Source organism: Myotis davidii, unplaced genomic scaffold (assembly GCF_000327345.1).
Source record: "Myotis davidii unplaced genomic scaffold, ASM32734v1 scaffold8, whole genome shotgun sequence".
Taxonomy (NCBI): Eukaryota; Metazoa; Chordata; class Mammalia; order Chiroptera; family Vespertilionidae; genus Myotis; species Myotis davidii.
Window position 1 is genome coordinate 3173710 of NW_006299520.1, and position 22668 is coordinate 3196377.

Here is a 22668-nt window from a genome sequence, read left to right on the forward strand (position 1 = left end):
GGGGGAAATGAGGGTCCCCTGCCCAGGCCTGACGCCTCTGGCAGAGGCGTCAGGCCTGGGCAAGGGGCCGATCCTGTGATTGGATATTGATGGGGGTCAATGCCTGAGGGCTCCCAGTATGTGAGAGGGGGCAGGCTGGGCTGAGGGACACTCCCCCTCACCCCCACCCAGTGCACGAATTCCGTGCACCGGGCCCCTAGTAATAATAATAAAGTGTAACTCCATCTCTCTAAGCGTTGCTTGGTTCTTCTCCCGTCTTCTGTAACCATATCACCTTTTGTCCGTGGCTTTAATTCTTTGAATCCACCTGAACAAGAACCCAGGAAGGAAGCCACCTTTGCATCCTGCCCAGAGGAAAACCGGGCATTTCAGTTTGATTTCTGTGTTTCAATGAGAGAAAAGAAAAACCTAGAAAATACTACTAATAAATTCATTTCCTGCCCTTCATTGCAATTGCAAGAAGGATCCTTCTCCCCTTCCTCATGGTTTCATTGTTACTTTAAGGGAAATTAAAGCTGTTTTTATGTGCTTGCATTCAACTCACTGGCATTCCTAAATTCGAAAGTTGTGACTAATGTAAATCGAGGGTTTGAAGGCAGACATTTCATTACTAGCCTGCTTTCTCTAGCAAGTCCTCATCTTCATAAAATGTTACAAACACTATGACCTTTTCCCTAATAATGCTTAAAGTACCTTTTACATCACTCTTTTCTGTTTTAAAAAAATATATTTTTATTGATTTCAGTAAGGAAGGGAGAGGGATAGAAAGATAGAATCATCAATGATAAGAGAGAATCATTGATCGGCTGCCTTCTGCTTGCCCCCTACTAGGGATTGAGCCGGCAACCCAAGCATGTGCGCCTGACTGGAATTAAACCTGGGACCCTTCAGTCCACAGGCTGATGCTCTATCCACTGAGCCAAACCAGCTAGGCCAACACTCTTTTCTTATGTACACCTAAATTCAGTCATGCCCTTCTACTGAGAGTTTCAAAATCCTCTGTATGGGGGGCACATTTCCCATGGAAGTTGAATTTGTTTTGGTCAGGAAAGTTTCTGCTATCCTCAATTAAGTTAATCTCCAGCTTTTCAATCTCCTGAGTTTAGCACTAGGTATAGTTATTAAATTGGCTATTCACAATCAATATTCTGAGATATATTGGCAGTCAGTATTATTAGATTGCATGCATATTAGTTGTTTTGTGCCCAGAGGTAATTTTACTATAAAGAATGCAATTTAATGAATCAAATAAGATAAATAAACAATGTTTAGTTAAACTCTTGAATATTTATGAGGCAGTTCAACAGTGATTAGAGGATATGAGGTGAGGAAGTTAAAATGCAGCAGGAACACAATAATGAATATAATTTACTGAATGAATTTGTACCTATTTTTCTTAGAAGCTGTCATTACTATCTAAATAAAATATTCTAAAGAAGATTGAATATGGTTGAATTTGTTCTTAATCCATGTAGTTTAGTGTAGGTCTTTTTACAAATGTTAGTTCCTTTCCCTTCTTTACCTTTTTTTTCTTAAATAACCTAAAATACAGTATACTGAATAGAGAAAATTCTTTGAGTATTTTATCAGAACTAATATATTTAATGTTTTGGATGATGAGCTGTGAAATAGTAGTCTCTTAATACATACTAATTAAAGAATAAAAGTTTTTATATGAAAGTTAACCTTCTTAGGTAAGAGAATACTAATTTTTTAAAAAAATGATGTACTTAATATGGTCTATGGTTTAACTCTATACAAGGTTTTAGAAATGTAGAGTTCTGAAGGTATGTAGTTTTCATATACACATTAAAAAAGACAAAAAGATAAAAATTAGTGTTATATCCATCTTAAGGAGTTTGAAAAATACAACAACATCCAGTAAATTTTAAACCCAAATAAACTAAAAAGAAGCATATAATAAAGGTAGGAGCAATACTTAAGTTAAATAATGGACTATATAAAAGGAATAAAGGCAAAATTAATGTTTTGAAAGACAAAAAAAGTAAATCTCTTTTGATCAAGAGTGAGAAAAAAGAGAGAGAGAATGGAGCGGGAGAAGAAGAAAATATACAAATTACTGACAGAAACAAAATAATACCACAGATCTTAGAGACAGTACAAGGACAATGAGAGAAACGGTGGCTGGTTGAAGTGGTCATGCAAATCCTGCCCAGGTGAGAAGTAAAAAATCCTGGCAAGCATCCAAAAGCAGATGCTGAAGGAGAATTTACTGTTGAAAAGCTGAGACAGCAACAGGTAAGCCTGCAGCTCGTTTGTTCGAGAATATGTCACTGGTGCCAGAAGACTGCAGCCTTGCCAGCAGAAACAGCGAAGGATGGAGCTCAGTGCAAGAAAGAGCAGTGGGGGACCTCAGAGGGAAATTCAAGAAGAGAAGTGTAAAAATCTTAAGACCCAGAATGGTGTATAGACTCTGCTCAGATTCTTGGGTGAATGACCAAGTACTATGCTTGCCCAGGGAGAACACGAGTACCAGATAAAATTGCAGGCAGCAACAAAGAGAAATCTCCCCTTAAAAGAGCTGCATTAAGTGGGATTGTTGAGTTTGCTGCTTTAAACACCGAGTGCATTCTTCAACATGTATCTTCTAAGAAAGCAGAAAAGTGGCAGTTTTTAAAAGCACATATTTTAAAGATTTATAATGAAACATGTTGGGTGAAATGATATGATAGTGAGATTTGTTTCAAAAGAATACAGCAGAATCAATGTTTCTCTCTCATCATTGATGTTTCTATCTCTCCCTCTCCCTTCCTCTCTTAAATTAATATATATATAATTAATATATATATATATATACAAAAATTGCCCTAGCTGATTTGGCTCAGTGGATAGAGCATCAGCCTGCAGACTGAAGGGTCACAGGGTTGATTCCAGTCAAGGGCACTTGCCCTAGTTGTGGGCTCAATCCCCAGGCTGGAGGCAGCCAATTAATGATTCTCTCTCATCATTTATGTTTCTATCTCTCTCTCCCTCTCCTTTCCTCTCTGAAATCAATATAAAATATATTTAAAAACACACACACAAAAAGGATACAGGAGGATTAAGTAGACTTGTATATAAAACATATTATTTTTTATTGATTTCAGAGAGGAAGGGAGAGGGAGAGAGAGATAGACATATCAATGATGAGAGAGAATCATTGATTGGCTGCCTCCTGTATGCCCCATACTGAGATCAAGCTGCTGCAACCGGGGTATGTGCCCTCACTAGGAATTGAATTGTAACCTACTGGTTCTTAGGTCAATACTCAACCATTGAGCAATGCTGGTGGGCTATTTGTTAGTTCTTAATTGTTGAAGGTGAGTGCTGAGTACATAGGAATTCAGTATACTTTTCTGTATATTTCACCTGTTTAACTACTTCATAATAAGAAGTTAAAGAAACAATATGAATTAAAAACAAAGATTATAGTTACAAAAAAATAAAACATAAGGTAGCGATAAATATAAGATATGCAGCATCTGTATTGACAAAGATCAAAGAAGACTTGAAAAAATAGAGGGCCGTACAATGATCATGGATTGAGAGATTTAATATTGTAAGTGTGCAATTCTCCCCAAAATGTTCTATAGAGTCAGGTCTATTCATAATATCCAAACTTGAAAAATCCTAATGTCCCTCATTGGTAAAATGCCAAATAAATTGTGGGAAATGCATACAATACAGTTTAGAAGAAAGCATGTAACAATATGAATGAATACCATGTTTCATGAAAAATAAAAGGCATAAAAAGCTCCACATGATTCCAAAACTAGCAAAACCAATCAGAAGTCAGGATACTTTTTTGGAGAGAGGTAAGAATAAGGATAGTGACTGTAGGAGATCCAAGGTGTGTCTCTAATTTTTAGTAATGTTTTGTTTCATGACCTGGATTGTGGTTGCATGGGTATGCTTACTTTGTAGTAATTCATTGAGTTGTACATTTAGATTTGTATGCCTGGAGATTCAAAAATGTCTTGCCCTGCCCTGACCTGCAACCAAAGGGTCTCCGGTTTGATTCCTGGTCAAGGGCATGTACCTGGGTTTCAGGTTTGATTCCCTGCCAGATCAGGACTTGTGCAGGAGGCAACTAATCAATGTGTCTCTCTCACATCAATGTTTCTCTGTCTCTCTCTCTCTCTCTCTTCCCTCCCTCACTTCCACACTCTCTAAAAAATCAGAGAAAAAATATTCTTGGGTGAGTATTAAAATAATAATGATAATAATAATAATCCTATCTAATAATAGACAAACATGGTAATTGACCATACCTTCGCTATGCCTCCCATTGGATAATCACGGTGATATGCAAATCAACCGCCAACAAAGATGGAGGTTAATTTGCATACATAGGCTCCAAGCGGTGGAGCGAAGTCTGATGGCCCCGAGGCCGGCGGAGCAGCGAGACCTCATGGCTCCGGGGTCGGCTCTGGCTGGAACTCAGCCAGAGCGAAGTCTTGGGCCCCGGGTGCTGGAGGCAAACCGATGCCAGCAGCCAGGGGAAAGGAAGGCCTGTTGCACAAATCTCTTCATGCAACAGGCCTCTAGTAATAATAATAATAATAATAATAATAAAGTCTTGCCTTTTGGAAATAAGGTCTCAGCCATTTACTAATGAGCAATTAGTCAATTAATAATTGGCATTTTTATAAAGTATGTCTTTTATAAATATTCATTTTTCTTTTTGTATTCAAGCACTTTATAAAACTTCTCCATTTCTTAGTATAGTAAGCAAGACCATATCTATATCTGTCTGTTCAACACTCATTGAATTAGTATCTGTCTGCCCCAAGTACACTGTCAGTTGCTTAAGATATAAACCCAGCCCTCAAAAGGGAAAATTTTTGTTTTAATTTGATAATTCTCAAATGGGTCAATCTAACAGAATGCCAACAAAGTATTTCAAGTATTTGTAAAATTAAATGAGTTGATGTCTACATTTGTGATTTCATTTTTTGCATGGGTGCTCTGAGTGTGCAAGTGTGTATTATGTGATAGAGAGTGAGACTGTGGATGGACATATGATATGAGCTCAGGATGACTGAGTTTAGAAGTGAGACAACCCCTGTTTAGAGCTGGTCCAGTAGATTCACTTGTATCGAAGTGTGAAGAAATAGAAAATGCTTCTGAATATGATAAAATATATTAATACTCCTTTTGGTCCTTTATGTGAATAAAACAATATATTCAGGCAAATATTCTAATATTCTTGAAGAGAAAATGGTTCCTTTAAAATTTTAATAAGAAAATATTTGAGAAGTGGTTTGGGTTAGAAAATTTCTTCCATGAAGCAATGTATCCAGAAGCAAATGAAACAAACACAATAAACTGAATAATTAATTGCTTTCTAAAAGAACTCCACAGAGTTGCCTTTCAATGGAACAGGGGAAGGAAGAAGTTAAGAAACTGAAATGTTACTTCTTGCTAACTTCCTGCTAATTTTTGAAAAAACAGGTTTAGTTAGCCTCCCAGTCTAAGAAAATACTCCAAGAAGAAAATAAAATAATAGTGACACGAAAGCTATTTGATTTAAATCAGAGTCCACAGAATTTTAGAAGAGTAGAATTGGCGTCTTATTTTGTTCTTATGGTTTATTTTTTATAGTCATATTTTTATATAGTCATAATAAAAAGCCAACGAGAATCTGTAAAACAGCTGCTACCCACACACCATATGGAAAATAAAATAGCCTTTGCTTTAGCCTTTTGGTGACTGGCTTCATTTCAGCTTCTTTTCCTCCTTTAATGTGTATCTGAAATTCCATTTTACACACACACACACACACACACACACACACATACACACTCCCACGCCCTGATATACAAATTAAGTGAAATCTGCCCAGTATGAGTTAGTGTCAAACATCAGTGAGATCCATTTGTTTGTGTGTCTCCTGCTCTGATGATTAGAGTCAAATCATAAAATAAAATTATAAGAAACAATCTTATCTCTCCTCCCTTTCAAAAATCCCACTGCAACTTATTTTGCAGTGCAAAACACAACTGGTGTCTTTTCAGTGCCATCAACAAGTGGAAATGGCATTAGAGACATGTCTGAGATGAACTGAGTTTCATCTCCTCCGGAAGGTCTAACATAAACACATGAAAGTTTTGAACATAGCCCAGGCAAAGGAGATGCTAGGGCTGCCTTTTAGTGGGAATTCTAAAGTGGGATCAGTTATTTGGTCTTTTGTTCCTCTTAATAATAAACACAAAAATTTTAGAACTGAAACTAAGATACTGTGCATTTCTCCCCCACTACAAAAATACATTGTTGCTTATTGTTGAAATTATTTCAGTCATTAAAAAATAATGTTAATAATACTCTTACACAAGGCCACAAAAAGTACAAGCACTATAAACTTGGTAATCATGGGCGGGGGGGGGGGGGGTTGGGGGGGGGGGGGGGGGTTGTTATTTTACAGGTAGAATATACAACAATATTAAAAATAAATTAGTCTAGAAAAATTTTCTTTTTAATAACTAAATATTTTCTTGATGTATTATTTTATTTAGAAAAATAGAACAGAAACATATGCTCATGCAAACAGAAACTTATACCCATTTAGGGCATAGTTTATTCCCACTGGTGTTTCTTCAGAGGATCTGGATGGTAAGAAATCCTGGGGTAGGTATGGATATGAGAATTGTATTGTCCCAATGCCTGTCTCTCTCTCTTTTATTAAAGTTCCCCATAAACATCCTTTATTGAAGGCAGGACTAGATCTTCAGTATTCTTCCTGATCTGGGAAAATCATAGGAAAGATGATGAAATGTGGCCTTATATTTCTTTACTCCCCCTTCCTGCCAGACTAGCAAATGCACTGATTTTGTATGCACATAAAATCGCGGTGTCATAGAAAAACCTTGAGCGGCTCTGCTCTAGGATTCGGGAATTACCATTCACAGGACCCTTAATGCTGGTGGCTTCATAAATTCAAAACTGAACCTAATAATTTACTTACAGTGACCAATGACATGAATGGCAATCCAGAAGGGACAGTCATGGTTATTCATGAGTCAGACATTCAATAAATACAGCTCACTTTCAATTTTCAATCATGCTGCTTGTCCTACGTTAGAAATTTCACATACCTCAACGCCAGAGCTTTCTATATTTAGTCTCTGCAGCCATGAAATCTCAAGCAACTCACATGTAAGTTATTCAAATTCTCAAATGGTGGTTCTAAGAGAATGACAACAAAATTGTTTAAAAATACAATGAGATCGATTGGTGTCTAAATTTGTGATTTCACATTCTTTTTTATTTCCTCTGATGGCCATTTATGTGAGGTAGTGCTAGACTTGTAGAAAGCAGCCTTAAAAGCTTATTGAAAAGACCGTGTTGTTTTCCTTTCATACCAAAGTCCTACTCTAGCCTAATTATGACATTTAAAAATACCCATGGTTGGACTCACTTAGCAAATAAAAGGGATGAGATTACTAAAATGTCCTGAAGCCCTTGCCATTCAAGTCACGTTCTGGTGGGCTTGGAGCTGTCATCCTTCTGACTCTATATGCACAGCATTCCTACCATCTGTACGAGGTAGAGCAATTAGTCTTTTCATTAACAAAAATTAGCCAATTTGATTTGAATTAATTGGTTAATGTATTTGAAAGTGTTGTTAGTTGCAGATGAATATAGTTTAAGTCAAAATGCTTGGTTCGTTATTTCTTACATCAATTAAGACTTCCTTGTAAAAGATAAGAATGCCATTGTAGGTAGATTATTAACAAATGGCATCAGGGGAAGCCTCCTACTGAGAGCCTTACTGCTGCCCTATAGAGTAGATCAAAGAAAAAAATGTCAAGACCAAGCAAAAGGAGCCACCAGGACTTAGATCAAGACCTCAGGTTAGGAATAAAAACTAAAAACAACAACAACAAAAATTGAAATAGAGTTTCCCTTGTTGGACTCTGAACTTCGTAAAGGCAGGGACTGTATCATTCTTCCTGATTATTTAACCCGCACACTGCACCAAAACATAGCAGCCATTCAATAAATATTCGCTGATTAAGTAAATGAGTGAATAATAAAGATAACTGAGGTTCAGACAAAACACACAGAAGGTCAGATCAGGGACATACGAGATCTGAATTTGGCTGCCAGTCCAAGTCACAGAGTAAGGCTGCAAGTCAATTGAAGAGCAGAATGAGGACAGGTGAGAGATCAGTGACAGAGATTTGGGCGTGAGAGATCAGGTAAGCATATGAGAGTTTTAAGGACTTTACTGCCCTTGACAATGTTCATTTTCTCTGCAAACGACACTTGTTCAAGGGCAACCTTCCATGACTAGCAGAACAGAGAACACAAAGACTTCAGAACCAAGTGAACCACATGTAGCTTCAACTTTGATTATTTATTAAGGAGAAAGCATTGAGGTGTTATCATTTGTTAATGCAACATATTCCAGAGATACAGTTCACCAATATCAAAATGGCAGTTGAGTATGTATTTAACAGAAACCATATCCCAGAAGGAAATAAATCTGTGCACACAACTACAGAAATGTGTTCTTATTTTCTGTTACCTCTCCTACTATTCTGGGTATGTCAAGGGAAATTTCTCATATAGAAGTCTCATTGTGACTTCTTTTAATTGCTTCTTTGAACTCTTGTCTGAAGCTAAAATAATTTTCTGCAGTGGTCAAATAGACTCACTTATGGTAATTATTGACAGGTGCAAAAGCATATTCAGATGTTAGGTCTGATTCTTCACCATCTCTGATACCAAAATTGAAGAGCTGTGATTCTCACATACGTGTATCAAAACACCTTGGGACCCTGACAAAAGACTTAGAGGATTCACAACAAATAAAACTGTTGCTGGGATGAGAGCTCTAATTTGAGGTTCTCTCTTCCCAAATTGTTGTCACTAGTCACAATTTAGATAACAGTAGTATTCTTTGGGGTATTAGATGCTTACTGCCTGAAGTAACTAAATTGATAACATAAAAGATATTTATTTCTTATTTGATTATGGAAGTTATCTGAAAATCAACAGTAGCCTTTAAATCCAATAGACACCTCTCTCTCTTTATAAAGCCAGTGACCAGAATGCCAGAAAGACCAGAATGACTGGTCACTGTAACACCCACTGCATTCGGCCAACCAGCCCGATTGGGGGCAGGTTGGCCAGATCCCGCCCATGCACAAATTCATGCACCAGTCCTCTAGTTTAAAATAAAGTACAAACTCTTTCCATAATCTCCATATCACTATATAATCTTATCTCTGTCCACCTGGCTCTCTGACTACTTTTAATTTGTCTAGATCTCGCTTAATCACTTAGCAGCTTTAAACATAGTAGGCTATTTCCTTCTTTTTGATCAGCAATTTTAGTTTCTTTGATACCTCTCATACCTGGGTTCTCTGTCTCCACACCAGTTTCATGCTGATTGCTCCTCTCTAGCTAAACATTAAAATTCTGCCAAAACCGGTTTGGCTCTAGAGCGTTGGCCTGTGGACTGAAAGGTCCCAGGTTAGATTCCGATCAAGGGCATATACCTGGGTTGCGGGCACATCCACAGTGGGAGATGTGTAGGAGGCAGCTGATTGATGTTTCTCTCTCATCGATGTTTCTAACTCTCTATCTCTCTCCCTTCCTTTCTGTAAAAAATCAATAAAAATATATTTTAAAAAATTCTGAATGCATCAAGACAAAGCTTAGCACCACCCCACCCCATTCCTCCTCCCATTTCTCCTTTCCTCTCCTCTCCTCTGGAAATTAGTCCTTAGGTGCTTTCATCTAGTACAATGGCCTTAAATACCACCTCTATGACTGCCACCTTTATGTCTTCAGCCCTGATCTCTTATTAGAGTCCAAACTCACATATTTTACTGCTTAACTGACTTATTCTTTTAGATTTCTAATCGGCATTTCAAATTGAATTTAGCCAAAATAGAATTATTTTTTACCTTGAAATCTGTTCAAGTCAGTAATCTAGGAATCATTTCCTTTCCATCCACATTTGATCAGTCAGCAAATCCTGTTGACCTGCCTCTAAAATATGTCCTGTTCCACTGTTAGGACCTAGTCTAAGTAACTATCATTTCTTGCTTGGATTATTGTGATAACCTCCTAATTTCTACTCCTGGACTTTCTCCTCTTCTTGTATTCTTCACTAAGAACAACCAGAGTGATGTTTTAAAAAAAATGTAAATCAGACACATTTGCCCCAACGGCTTTCCATTGCATTTGAAATAAAACACAAATTCTTTCTATAACATATATATTTCTGCATAATGTGTCTCTGTCCACTTAACTCTCCTACTACTTTTAATTCCATTCACACCACTGCTCACCAAGGTGCAGTAGCTCCACTTCCTTCTGTTCCTTAAAGGAACCAGATGTGTTCTACCTTTGAACTTCTATATGTATTCTTACCTAAGTTTATTGTACTCACTTGTTTGCTTGTCTATATTTTATTTGTCTTTCCCATTAGAATAAAATATTTATAAGAGTAGAACCTTTTCTAACTTATTCACGCATTTCAATTCAGGGGAAAAAAGAGAGGTGGACCTGAACACCACCTCCACTCCTTTCAAAATGGCACCTAGTGCCTTTATAGTAACTGACTCTTTCAGACATTATAGATAAAGCTGAAATAATAACCAAACAAATGACTCATAGAAATATATATATATAATAATATTTATAAGAGTAGAACCTTTTCTAACTTATTCACGCATTTCAATTCAGGGGAAAAAAGAGAGGTGGACCTGAACACCACCTCCACTCCTTTCAAAATGGCACCTAGTGCCTTTATAGTAACTGACTCTTTCAGACATTATAGATAAAGCTGAAATAATAACCAAACAAATGACTCATAGAAATATATATATATAATATAATCACCATGCTTAGAATTCTACCATTAGTAAATACAGCTAAGATTGGGGTTGGGATAGAATAGAGGAGAAAGAGAGTGGTGAGATGAAATATTAAGCTTTAGGGTGTTACTACCTTCTAGTAATATTTAGTTGGGGAGATCATTTACTAAGAGAAAAGAAAACTGATAAAAGAAAAAAATAATAAGATGATGAAAGCCATAAGTTCCAGGGTAGGTACGGTGAACAGAAGAGGTAGAGTTCTTCTTAAAGGGATGAAAATGCAGAACAGAGAGGATGGGGATGATGCTGATAAGCTTTACTTACATCACATTTAGTTTTAAATCTACATGCAACTACACAGTTATGAGATAGTCTCAATAAAAAAAATCATCTTTGCTGGTTATATTCTATTTAAAATAACAGTTAATGTCATAGTTGGCCACTGAAGTATATGAAGTTTTAATTATTTTCTGATTATAAAAAGTGTACATTTAATTTCCCCATTAAAAGGTATTGACTTTTTTGGTAACAAGATGCCATATTTTTAAAACTACAATTTATAATGCACTATAAAATTAGCATAAATGTTCCTGTGCCCTTGGATTTTATGTTGTTTCCATATGTAAAAATAGTTGTCAGAATTTGAGTTGATTTATTTTAACTTAAAAAAAATGTGGTCATTGTGATGATTGTTCTAGAATTTGATGCATTTCCTATTAATGTTTGATCCTTAGAAATATTCCCTTTTTGCTTGTGATAATTTGTCATTTTGAATGAAATAGGCTTAGTACTAACATTGTGCTCTGACACTTCTGAGTGCTACTGTTGAATGATCTTGATCCTGCTCTCCAGTCAACCTTTGATCATCAGCATTCCGTGAAACCTCACAGAGAGCTGTTATTACAGTAAGTCATGGTGAGAGCACCAAGGTCAGTGGGGTCTCTGTGTGCCATACCCGCTGGGCAATCTCAGGCCTCATCTTTCTGAGTTTCCCAGCAGCATTTGACTCAGAAGCTCACTCCATCTTAAAATTCCTCCTTTGGCTTCTGAATTTCTTCAGTGTCTCCCTTAGTTTCTTTGGCCAGATCCTCTTTCTTTCCTGAGTTTCAAATGGTGAGGCACCAGAGGGTCAATTCTCAGACATTTCTATCAACACCCAGTAAGCTCAGCCAGCACATGCTTACAAACCACCTATACACTGATGATTCCTCAGAGCTACAGCTCTAACTCTAACCTTTTTCTTCACACAAAACCCACTTGACAACTATTTCTGGAAATAAAAAGGCTTACAAAGCTTAACACATCTAAACAGAATCCTTGATTTATTTCCTCTGAAAAATGTGTTCTTCTCTATTTCTCATATATGTAATTGATATGTCATTCACTCACTTTCTTGGGTCAAAAATCTCTGGAATTATCTTTGGTAATGCTCCACCTTCAATTTATTATCAAATCCTGTTACACCTCCAATTCAAAATGTATCTTAAAAGGTCCATTTCTCATTAACTCCACTGCTACGGTTCTAGTTGAAAGCAACCTCATTGTTACCTAGGTTGTACCGACTGTCTTCGCTGTTCCTCCTGGTGTCATCTCTGAGGTCTATTCTCTACCCTCTAGACTGAAAGAGGCTTTTAACTGTCATACCCTGACTTGACTCTTTAACACCCTTTAATGGCCCCGCCTCATAATTAGGATTAAATCTGAACTCCATTTTTTGCAGGTCACAAGACCCTGTGTAACCTGGTTGTGTCCTGGCGATTTCTCCATCACTATGCTACCAACCTCCCTGCTGTTCACTGCTCTCTCACCAGAATATCTTCCTTTTTGTTCTTTGAACAAGGCCTGCATGCTCTGACTTCAGAGCCTTTGAGTTTGCTGCCCTCTCTGCTTCTCTCTCTCATTTGGTCATGTTTCTACCCAAATTGCAAAACCTCAGAAATGGTGACTTCTCAAACCTCTGAAAATAGCTGACTCTTTCACTCTCTATCTTCATGTCCAATTTTATTTTCTATACAGAATTTATCATCACTTGACATTATGTCACACACTTATTTGTTAGCTTGTTTATTGCTTGTCCCGCCCTACTACAATATAAGCTCCACAAGAACAGCGACTTTATTTTTTTGTTTATCGTTCTATGCTTAGCATAAAATTTATTATTAGTATTCCTTCAATACATATTTGTTGGATTAATAAATGAATGGTTTATTTTGTAGGAAGACAAGAATTGTGCACAAATGTAAATCATATGTGATCTGTGCAGGACCTCACAGAAGAAAGACTGTTATTACAGGCAAATCATGCTGGGAAAGTGAAGGTCATGCTCTGAGGGCCGCCAGAACAAAGGTGGAGTGGGACTGGCTGTGTGAGAAGAGCACGGCTTTGACCTACAGGAGACCAGATCTTCATTCCTCTGCACACCGGAATACACTCTGTGACTTTCTAAAAGTGTGCACACCAGACGCTCCGATGGAGGGGTCGAGGTGGATCTATATTTACAGAGTTGTTTTAGGTTGGTTTCCTTAGAAGCAGAGCTTGAGACAGAGATTTGAGTGTATTGGATTTATGGTGAGCGTGCTTACAGTAGACTGTAAGGAAGGGAGGAAAGGAGAATGTGAAAGAAGAGGGAGCTGAGCAAGGTAATCTAGCCCTGGTTGGATGCACACAGCAACCCTCCGAATTATAAACTGCATCATAAATTTGTTTCCTCCTGGAGGAAGGGACTAGCGTCAGTCAGAGTCAGCCATTGGCCTTGGATTGGGCTGCCTTTTGGAGGGAAGGTGACTTTTCAGGTAAGACAGTGCCCCTCAGGAGAGGGCAGTTCTCCGGAGAGAAGCTGAGAACCATTAGCCAGCACTCACAGCAGCCGGGGGATGGTGCAGTGGCCAGTGAAGGGAAGCTGGGAAGAGCACCCCCTATCTTCTATATTGGCATTAGAAGGGATGATTGTGAAGCGCAGATATTCATTCACTCAACAAATATATATTGTAGGTGCCATGAACCAAGTACTACCAGTCCTGGTGATCAGACATGCTCCCTGAAGCATGGATAGGAAAAAGAGTGATTTTAATAAAATGAATGTGCAATAATGATCAGATAAATGCTAAATTACCTATCACCAAATAATGAATTGAAGCAAGACTGTAGAGAAGAATCCATGATTTTTGTATAGGTAATGTGTCCTTATACTGTTCATGGTCCTTGCTGTCATTTAGAAATATTGTAAAAACTCTTTATCACAGTAATCATTTTTTTAATGCTAGCTGTATATTAATCAAATAGTTCTCACACATTATTTAAAAACTCTAATAGAATAAGGAAAAGCTTGTGTTGGTGTACAAGTTCTATACTTGATCATTTTTCAAAAATCATGATGATTTTCTCTTTGTGCGGTTAAAACAGCAAAAATAAAAATAAAAAGTTTAAAGGCAACTGAGATATTGGGTTGGGTGCTAATTCTTTTTTGTCTTTTAGAAATTACCCCCCAACCGCTACCCCCAGTTCTGGTGAAGGCAAGAACAAGAGCTACGTGAGGAATAGGGATCTTGTTTTTGTGGAATATTCAAGTTCACAGACTGCCCACACTCCTGGAGGCTAACATTTCATTAAGTTGATGAGTTGTTATAAAATGTTCACCATTATAAGGCTGACACAACTGTGTTTAAAAATAGAAAAATTTAAGGAATGAGAAGTCATTTCAATAAAAAAGCACAGATCACAAAGCTCCAAACAAATTTGAGAATTTAGCAGTAGGGGGTAAGATTTGCCAAGGACAATGTAGTAGAAAGACTTGTTTTATACATTTAATTATTAGAGAAAAAGATACAAAAAATAAATTTTAACAACCAATAAATTGGATAACAGTAAGTAGCCACCTGTAGCTATTGAAATAGGTCTATTTTCATCTGTCTTTTTTTTTTTAAATCTTTGCATGGTGCTATGGAAACATACTGAAAAATAAGCCAGCTAATGAGCAACATAATACATGTCCATAAACTAGTATATTTCTTACTTTCTTTGCCACCAAGAAAACTTTCAAAGGAATGTAATTCTGTTAAAATGACACCAAACCAGCTCTTTAGGAGAATGCGATGCCAGCAGAAATAACAAGGCCTATTTTCAATAATTCTGTTCATACCTCAAATCCCTGTGGTCTTCCTAGACTCTCTTTCAGATGTTTCCATGCAATAAGAATCTCTGACATGGACACACTTGTAGCTTTGACATCTGTGGGAGCGGCACTGGGTTCTGTAGGGAGGAAAGCGGAAATAATAAACCACAATGGTAGCAAGTTAATGTCTATCAAAGGTGTTACTTTTTCCACCGTCTTTTTGCAATGAAGTGCTGTGGTAGTTCCGAAAAACACCGGATAAAAAGACGATCTTTTTGGATTTCTATACTTCGGTCAAGTCTCATCAAACCTTACCAACGAGAAATGACGAATCTAGGAAGACGAGCAGAGATCTTTGTCCCTGGATTAACAAGGACATTTCTGGAGAAGTTAAATTGTTTGACTTAAATTGCCTGCCATCTACCATAATGATCAAAAGAATGGACTAGGCATCAGGATTGGCTTTTTTTTTTCCTGTGCTGTTTGCATTCAGAAACATTATATATTTATTTACCTTTAGGCAAGTAGCTTCATCTTTTCCTAAGCCTAGTGCCCTCATTTGTAACGTGGGCATAATAAGAGTACTTAGCTTAGAGATTTTTTAGATTAGTTTTAAATGGAATAACACATACAAAATATTGAGCACAGTCCTTGGTACTTAAAATATTCAATCACAAAATAGCTCTTATTATTATTTTATATTTTTTTAGCCGTTGCAGGCACAAAGAGTCTAAATTGCATGAGTTGTTTTGTTGTTCCAACCACAAAACCACATTTCCATGATTGTATAAGGAATATGTTATGAATCACGGTATTTAAAAGGCATGAGCTGACTTTTAAGACAACTGTAGGGCGAAAAGGAAAGTCCCTGAAGGTCTCCAGGCTGTTGCTATGCTCAGTGACATTTCTCACTATTTTTTTCCAGTGCACCATGTCTGACTGGCATCCATCAAGAGCAGCACTTTGAGGCTGCACTTGATGTGAGGAAAAAAATATTTTCAGCTTTGACGCTGCGGAATCATAAATACTATGTCACAAACACATATTCAATGAAATGACAGAATAAAGGCTATACATTAGTTCAAATAGTTCTGTACAAATTTGATTTAAAAAACTATTCCTTAAAAACTATAGAGATTTTAATATTAACTCCATATCACTGGTAAGAGCTCAGATTACTCTGTTGAAAACGTTTTTGTTGTTGTTTTTTGTTTGTTTTAGATTTAGGTAACCATATGCCAAAGACAGAATTCTAAATAAAAATTTCAAAAGTCATTACGAGAAATATAGAAAGAATTCTAACCATTTTTGATATTTTTCCATTTCCAATGGAAGGTAGTCACACATCTATTTGGAGAGCCTATGCGTAGTATCAGTTGAGAAATATCAATCAAACATCTGCCTTTGTTATTGTAAAAGGAGTCCACAGAAGATTTTCAAAGGTACATGTTTGCACAGAGAATGATTTTCTTTTGGCAAAGCATTCATTAAGATCACATGCTATGATTGTGTTAACTCAAAGTGCTGTGGTGAATTCACATTAATCTTTACATGGAAGCTGACATAAATTCCTGTCATGGTATAAACTTTAATTTCTCATTCTGTCCCTCTTTGAATATATTTTATCATTTACTTTTGCTAGTGGTTTCCCTCATCTCACTTTGCAACTGCCTGTTATTAGTGCATTTACCTGATTTTTAAAAAAATTCTGGGGAAAGCTTCTACTATTTTATTCTAAAATTCAGGTAGGCAGGCTTGCAAAAAAAGTTTTTTTCATAGCTATTTAACAGAAGTAAGATTCTTGATTTTGCAAGTAAAGGAAAGGAAATGCTCATGTTCTTAAGATGTGTACACCCTGATCTCCAGGAGTTCGGATGTGATCTACGGATTTCAAAGACAGCCTCTCAGGGTAAATTGGCTATTTGGAAGCAGTTTTGCTTATCTTTTAAATGAATGCATTGCAGAGATTTGTATGCCAAATGCCTCATTTCAGCTTTTTTATTATTGAAGCAATTACATCTTTGTCAAAGGAGATTGCAGGGGGATAAATAATTTCAGAAGCACAAAATATGTGGTTAGATGGCAGCTTTTATATCTCTTTCCAAGTCTAGAAAAAGTATTTCTCTATCAGCTTTCTGTAGCACTACACAAATTTAAGTATTTCTCAAACAGACATAAGAAAGTTTTAAAAAAACTAAAAAATAAGAAAAGGTAAAAAAAGATAAATATTCAGAAACCTATTTCGCAAACAAGTATCCTGATTTCTACTTATAAGCTCTGAGGATATTACATCAGGGTCAAAGCCAAGCTGACATTTCACATTTGCATTCTTGCAGGCTAAACATTATACTTGCATCTAATTAAATAAAGGTAAATAAATCAAGAACTGAAGAGTCGTTTTTTTTTTCATTTGTTTCACCTTCTAGCTGTAAATAATAACAGAAGTAGATGTACATATTACACCAAAATAATACCTAAACTTGAAATTTCAGCAAGTGAAATCATAATCTCAGTCAGTTTACTTCCAAGGGTTTCAGTATGTGCCATCTACAGCCAAGTAAATATTCTTGTGTGAATCCAAAAATTTATCTGTAACACTGCACTGAAGGTCTGGGAGGGGTGGAGTAAGATGGAGGGAGTCAATGGGAAGAAAAAGGAGACATCTGTCATACATTCAACCATAAAGATAAATTATAAATCAATCAATCATTTCGAGCTCTAACAATAAAGTTTGTGTGTAGGCAGGAGTAAATGACTGGGTCACAGCATATCTGGGTTGGATTGGAACTAGCTATTTGGGTATCTCATTGTCCCTGAGTGATGGAAGGTCACAACTAGAAAGAATTTTCCAGAGACATTTGGATCAAAGCTCACAATGGATGGGCAGTTGGTCTCCAGTCATCTTTTCTTTGTCTAAATGATGTATTAAATTAAGTTATTCTAACATTTCATGTAAAAATAAAAACTTCTGGCTTCTTTGGGGACAAACGGGTAATATCAATCCTGAATACTTGGGTGTTGGTAGATGAGAATTAGCAGCTAGCCCCATTAGCCAGGGCATGTTCTTTCACTAGAGTCCCTATTTTATCACACCGAGAATACTTCATTTATTTCTGTTTCTTACCTGACCTCTATAGGCTTCGGGATTATAAACCTATGTTTTAAACCAATGTCCTCATTTTGCAGAGGAAAAATGTGACATATCTAAACTCTGCTTCCAGCTCTGCACGAGTCCCAACTAGAACTCATGTCTCAAGAGTTCTTTCCTCTGCTGTAAAATGGGCACCAAGGAAGTGGCTGGCTCATTCTTCATCTCTAGTCAGTTTGGGGGCATGGAGAGAGATTTTATAGGAAACATATATAATTCACTCTCTCGCTGCCCAATTACCTCCAGATAACTGACAGAGTAATGACTGGAATCAAATTAAAAATAAAGAGCAGCCCAGCCGATGTGGCTCAGGGGTTGAGTGGTTGGATTTCCAGTTGGGGCACATGCCCAGGTTGTGGGTTTGATCTCCAGTGTGGGGCATGCAGGAGCCAACAGGTCAATGATTTTCTGTCATCATTGATGTTTCCCTCTCCCTTTCCCTCTCCTTCTCCCTTCCTCTTTGAAATCAATAAAAAAATATTTAAAAAAAATAAAGAAGAAGCAAAATAGATAAGGAGCAAAAACAAAGGTAATAATTGCCAATTTCTGAGCATTTGACATGTGTCAAGCCCTATTCATACTTCTTATATGTATTAGTTGATCCTCTAACAACCCTACTGTCACTATTTTCAGATGAGGAAATTGAAAGGCAGAGAGATAAGCAATTTGCCCAAGGCCACACAACTGCAAGTGGGTGGAAAGAGGTTTTGAACAAGGCAGTTAGGGCTAACCACTATGCTATTCTGCTTCTGTGTATGTGTCTGTGTAATACACACCCTTTGTTCTTGCTCTCTCTTCTCCTTGCCTTTCCACTGCTGACTTCCCTCACAACTATTGATGTTGGGATCCCCACCTGGGCTCTATAAGTCTTGCCAGAAACCACCTAGACCTCCACATTTCCTATTTAACCTGCCACGAGCTTACTATAAAATTTTAAAATCTTTTATGGAATTTTGATAAATTAGAATCATAACTGCACTGCTCCTCATAGATCCTGTCACATTCACGCGTCTCTAAAACTCTCCTGATCTGTAAACCACAGGATGTTTCCTGCCACTCTCCCTTCTATTATACTCAGGTAGTTTGATGAAAATTCAAGAATCTATTTCTGAGATCTTACTCGTGTTATATTTAATAGACTCAAAGACTTGAAACGATCTCTCTCTCTGATATTATAATGGGGGCATGGTTAACTGCACTCCAATCTTGGCATAGGAAATGGACAGACTGATTGATAGATTTCAGTTCCTGTTAGATTGAAAATTTGGAACAGCATTACCATGTTCATGAATTTAGATGATACATTTGTATTAAGTGACCTAGCAGCAGGACTTCTCCAAGTAATATGGGGGGCTGTGCTTGTAATATTGATTATACATCTGACTTCCCAGGAGCAGTGGGTAACAGCATTAATCAAAGGAGGGTTTAATAAACTCCTTGGGAGAAGGGTTATGGTTTCATTATTTAAAAATTCAGTGAAAAAAGCTGTAGTTGAACTTTTACAGACACTAATCCAAATGGATCATCTGGCAAAGACAGGAAATTATATCTTGTATTTTACAATGAATATGCCAATTTATTAATTTTCAAGTTCACATAAATCCCACTGAGCTCAGTTTCAGCGAAAAACTGATTGGAGGAATAACACCTCATGAATGTTGGGTTTTAATTTGAGCTGTGGTATCTCCATTCACAAGGAGATAATTGCATATGATTTTATGAAAACGAGGAGAGGTTTTTGGTTTTAATAAAAAGAAAAACGGCCCATATTTTACATACAAGACAAAAGCAAAAAACAAGAAAACACACACAAAAAACACCACAACAATAAACCAAAACACTAGAAAAGGCTAAAGCTCATCACAAATAAACAAATATTTCCATCTATAATTAATCTATATTGAATTTTTCCATATTTTTCTGTTAGATGTAATTAAATGTTCAGGTTATCCCCATTTTCCAAAGCTATAGTAATAAGAATTAAATGGAAAATGGGTGTAAGTTTGACAAGTATGTCTAGAAATATGGAAGTAAAAGTCAATCTGGTTTTTCATCTAGAAAAAAATCACTTTTATCACTTCTACCATATATTTTTAATATCACTTCTGTTGAAACTTTGCTAGTCTTTAAAAACATTAGAATTGTTTCCAAAATGAGGGTATTGTATAGGATTATGTCGTACCCTCATATCTGAAGTCAAGTCAGGGTTAGTGCGCATATAAGTCTTGCTTGATTTAAAGAGTATAGGTAATCAATAGATGTGCAGTGTGCATGGGAGTGATGTCAGATGCCGCTTGGCACTGAGGGAGCAATTCAGGGTTACTTCTATTGCGGAAACCATGGAGCCTTCTGACAACTCTAACGCAACAACCAACCTCAGTGTCATGAGTCAAGGCATTTCCCAAGGGATTTACTAAGTATCAATATATATATAAATGATTAGTTCTCTTAATAACAGATCACATTCAAGGTTTTCACTATAATAATGTAATTCTTACTTGCATTTAAATAAGCTTCCTTGAGAGGAAAATGAAAAGATGGGAGTATAGGGAATGCACATCAACACCTATGGAAGGAAGTGTGTTCTGCATGTGAGATGTCATCCATGTGCCAGCGGGAAATGGGTAGCTAACTGGGACTGTAAGGTGTGTCTTGTAGTCCTTGTGGTTTGTGGTTCCCTCCAATCAACATTAATTCTGTTAGCTGCTTCTGATTCAGCATCTGGGACATGTCTTCTTCCCGATTTGCTGTCAGCTGTAGGCAGGTATCGGGTATTTTTGATATAAAGAGAGAGAACTATGCCCATAAGCAGAACCAGAGAGCCATCTCCCTCCTCTTATTCTGTATATAAATACAGAGGGATTTTAGGATGTAAACAGGTGAACTAGGTTAATGAAAGAACAAACATGCAGAATTTGTCTTATGGGGAAATACAGTCTCCATCAGATCACCTGGGCCTCAGACGAGACTATGATGAAGGTACGCTGTGAATCTGTATGAAGGTCCATAGGCAGAGGGAGGCATCTGCACTGGCATGAGTCCCGTATTATTTTATACGTTTATTACAGTCCTTAACTCTTTAAAAACGGCTCAATCTGGAAAACCTTTTCTCCTCTTCAAGTAAAGCAATTTGCCAAGTGTTTAAAAAAGGGTGTTGACTTCCTTCTTTTTAGTATATAACAAAAGTGGGGAAAATTAAAAACATTGAAATGAATATTTTAGGATGTAGAATAAGTTGACAAAATTTCAGTTTTAGATTTGTCATGGCTTCCAGAGATGTTCCAGTTCGAGACTTAGATTTTTTTACATGGAGGAAGGTGAGGGTCAGAGAGATGGGGAAACTGCCCGGGACGCACAGTGCGTGTGGGCAGACTGAACTCGGGCTTTGCTGACTCCAGGCACCGGCTCTCCCTTCCCATCGTACTGCCTTTCTTAGTTGACATGATTTAATGATGCTAAACACTTTACTCATATTTAAACACAAAGTTCCAAATTAGTAAATTTAATTAGTGAACAAGTGCCAAAATATGTTTGAATTTTGTTGTCAGAACAAAGGCAGATTCTATCCAGATTTAATTTGCTGATATTTTTCATATTCCAGTCTACCAAAATAAATGAAATGTTACTATGAAATGTTACAGTAACAACCTCAGTGTCTTTGAAAGAAAATATGCATATTTCCTATCTACTTTGAAAGAGAAATCTCCAAAGGCAAACCATTTCAAGTTTAAGGAAACTCAGTATAAACAACCCACGGTAGCTGCTATAATTCCATTTCAAAGCAAAAGTTGACAAGGAAAGTACAATTCTGGATTTCTTAAAGGCAGCACTGGTGTTAACATACAAAACATGTGCACAAACGCCTCAAATTCATCTTATGTAACCTTTGGGGCTATGTGCTCGATGATTAGGTTGAAGAAATTTTAAGGCAACAAGAGTAAGGACTTCCTGAATAAAACATGTAGTTCAAAATAGATTTTTGGTGTAACATAATACAAAATGTTATTATATATAATAACATAATACATTAATAAAATATTATTATATACATTCCTGATGATATAGTATAGGGTAGTGGTTAAAAGTATGAGCTTTGGAATCATACACACTTAGGTTCAAACACCAGGTCTGCCACTTAACTACAGTCACTTACAACTCTGTCACTTCCTAGTGTCAATTTGAGCATGTTCCTTAACCTCTCTGAGCCTAGTTTCCTGAAAAGTAGATTGAGGCTTGAGATTCCTATCTCATATTTGGTTGTAAGAGTTAATATAACTAATATAGTCCACCAGCTCTATCTGAAACACATCAGACATTTGAGATGTTACGTGCATGGGTACATCATTGGAACATCTATAATTCGTTGTTATTACTTGGTTCTTCACTTTCCTGGTCATTCCTTTTTTAATATATATATTCTTTATTGATTAAGGTATTACATATGTGTCCTTAACCCCCATTGCCCCCCACACCCCTGCTCAAGCCCTCACCCCCCTGGTGTCTGGTGTCCATTGGTTATGCTTATATGCATGCATACAAGTCCTTTGGTTGATCTCTCTCCCTTACCCCCAACCTCC

At 36.9% G+C, this 22668-nt stretch overlaps 1 protein-coding gene across 1 annotated transcript in view; it reads right to left on the reverse strand.

The window, feature by feature from the left end:
* The window catches only part of CNTN5 (contactin 5), a 462010-nt gene that overhangs the window by 29146 nt on the left and 410196 nt on the right, over positions 1–22668 (reverse strand). Inside the window, exon 19 of the mRNA XM_015571441.1 lies at positions 14971–15080. Within this exon, the coding sequence (XP_015426927.1) occupies positions 14971–15080 (110 nt within the window). The remainder of the gene's footprint in view (positions 1–14970; positions 15081–22668) is intronic.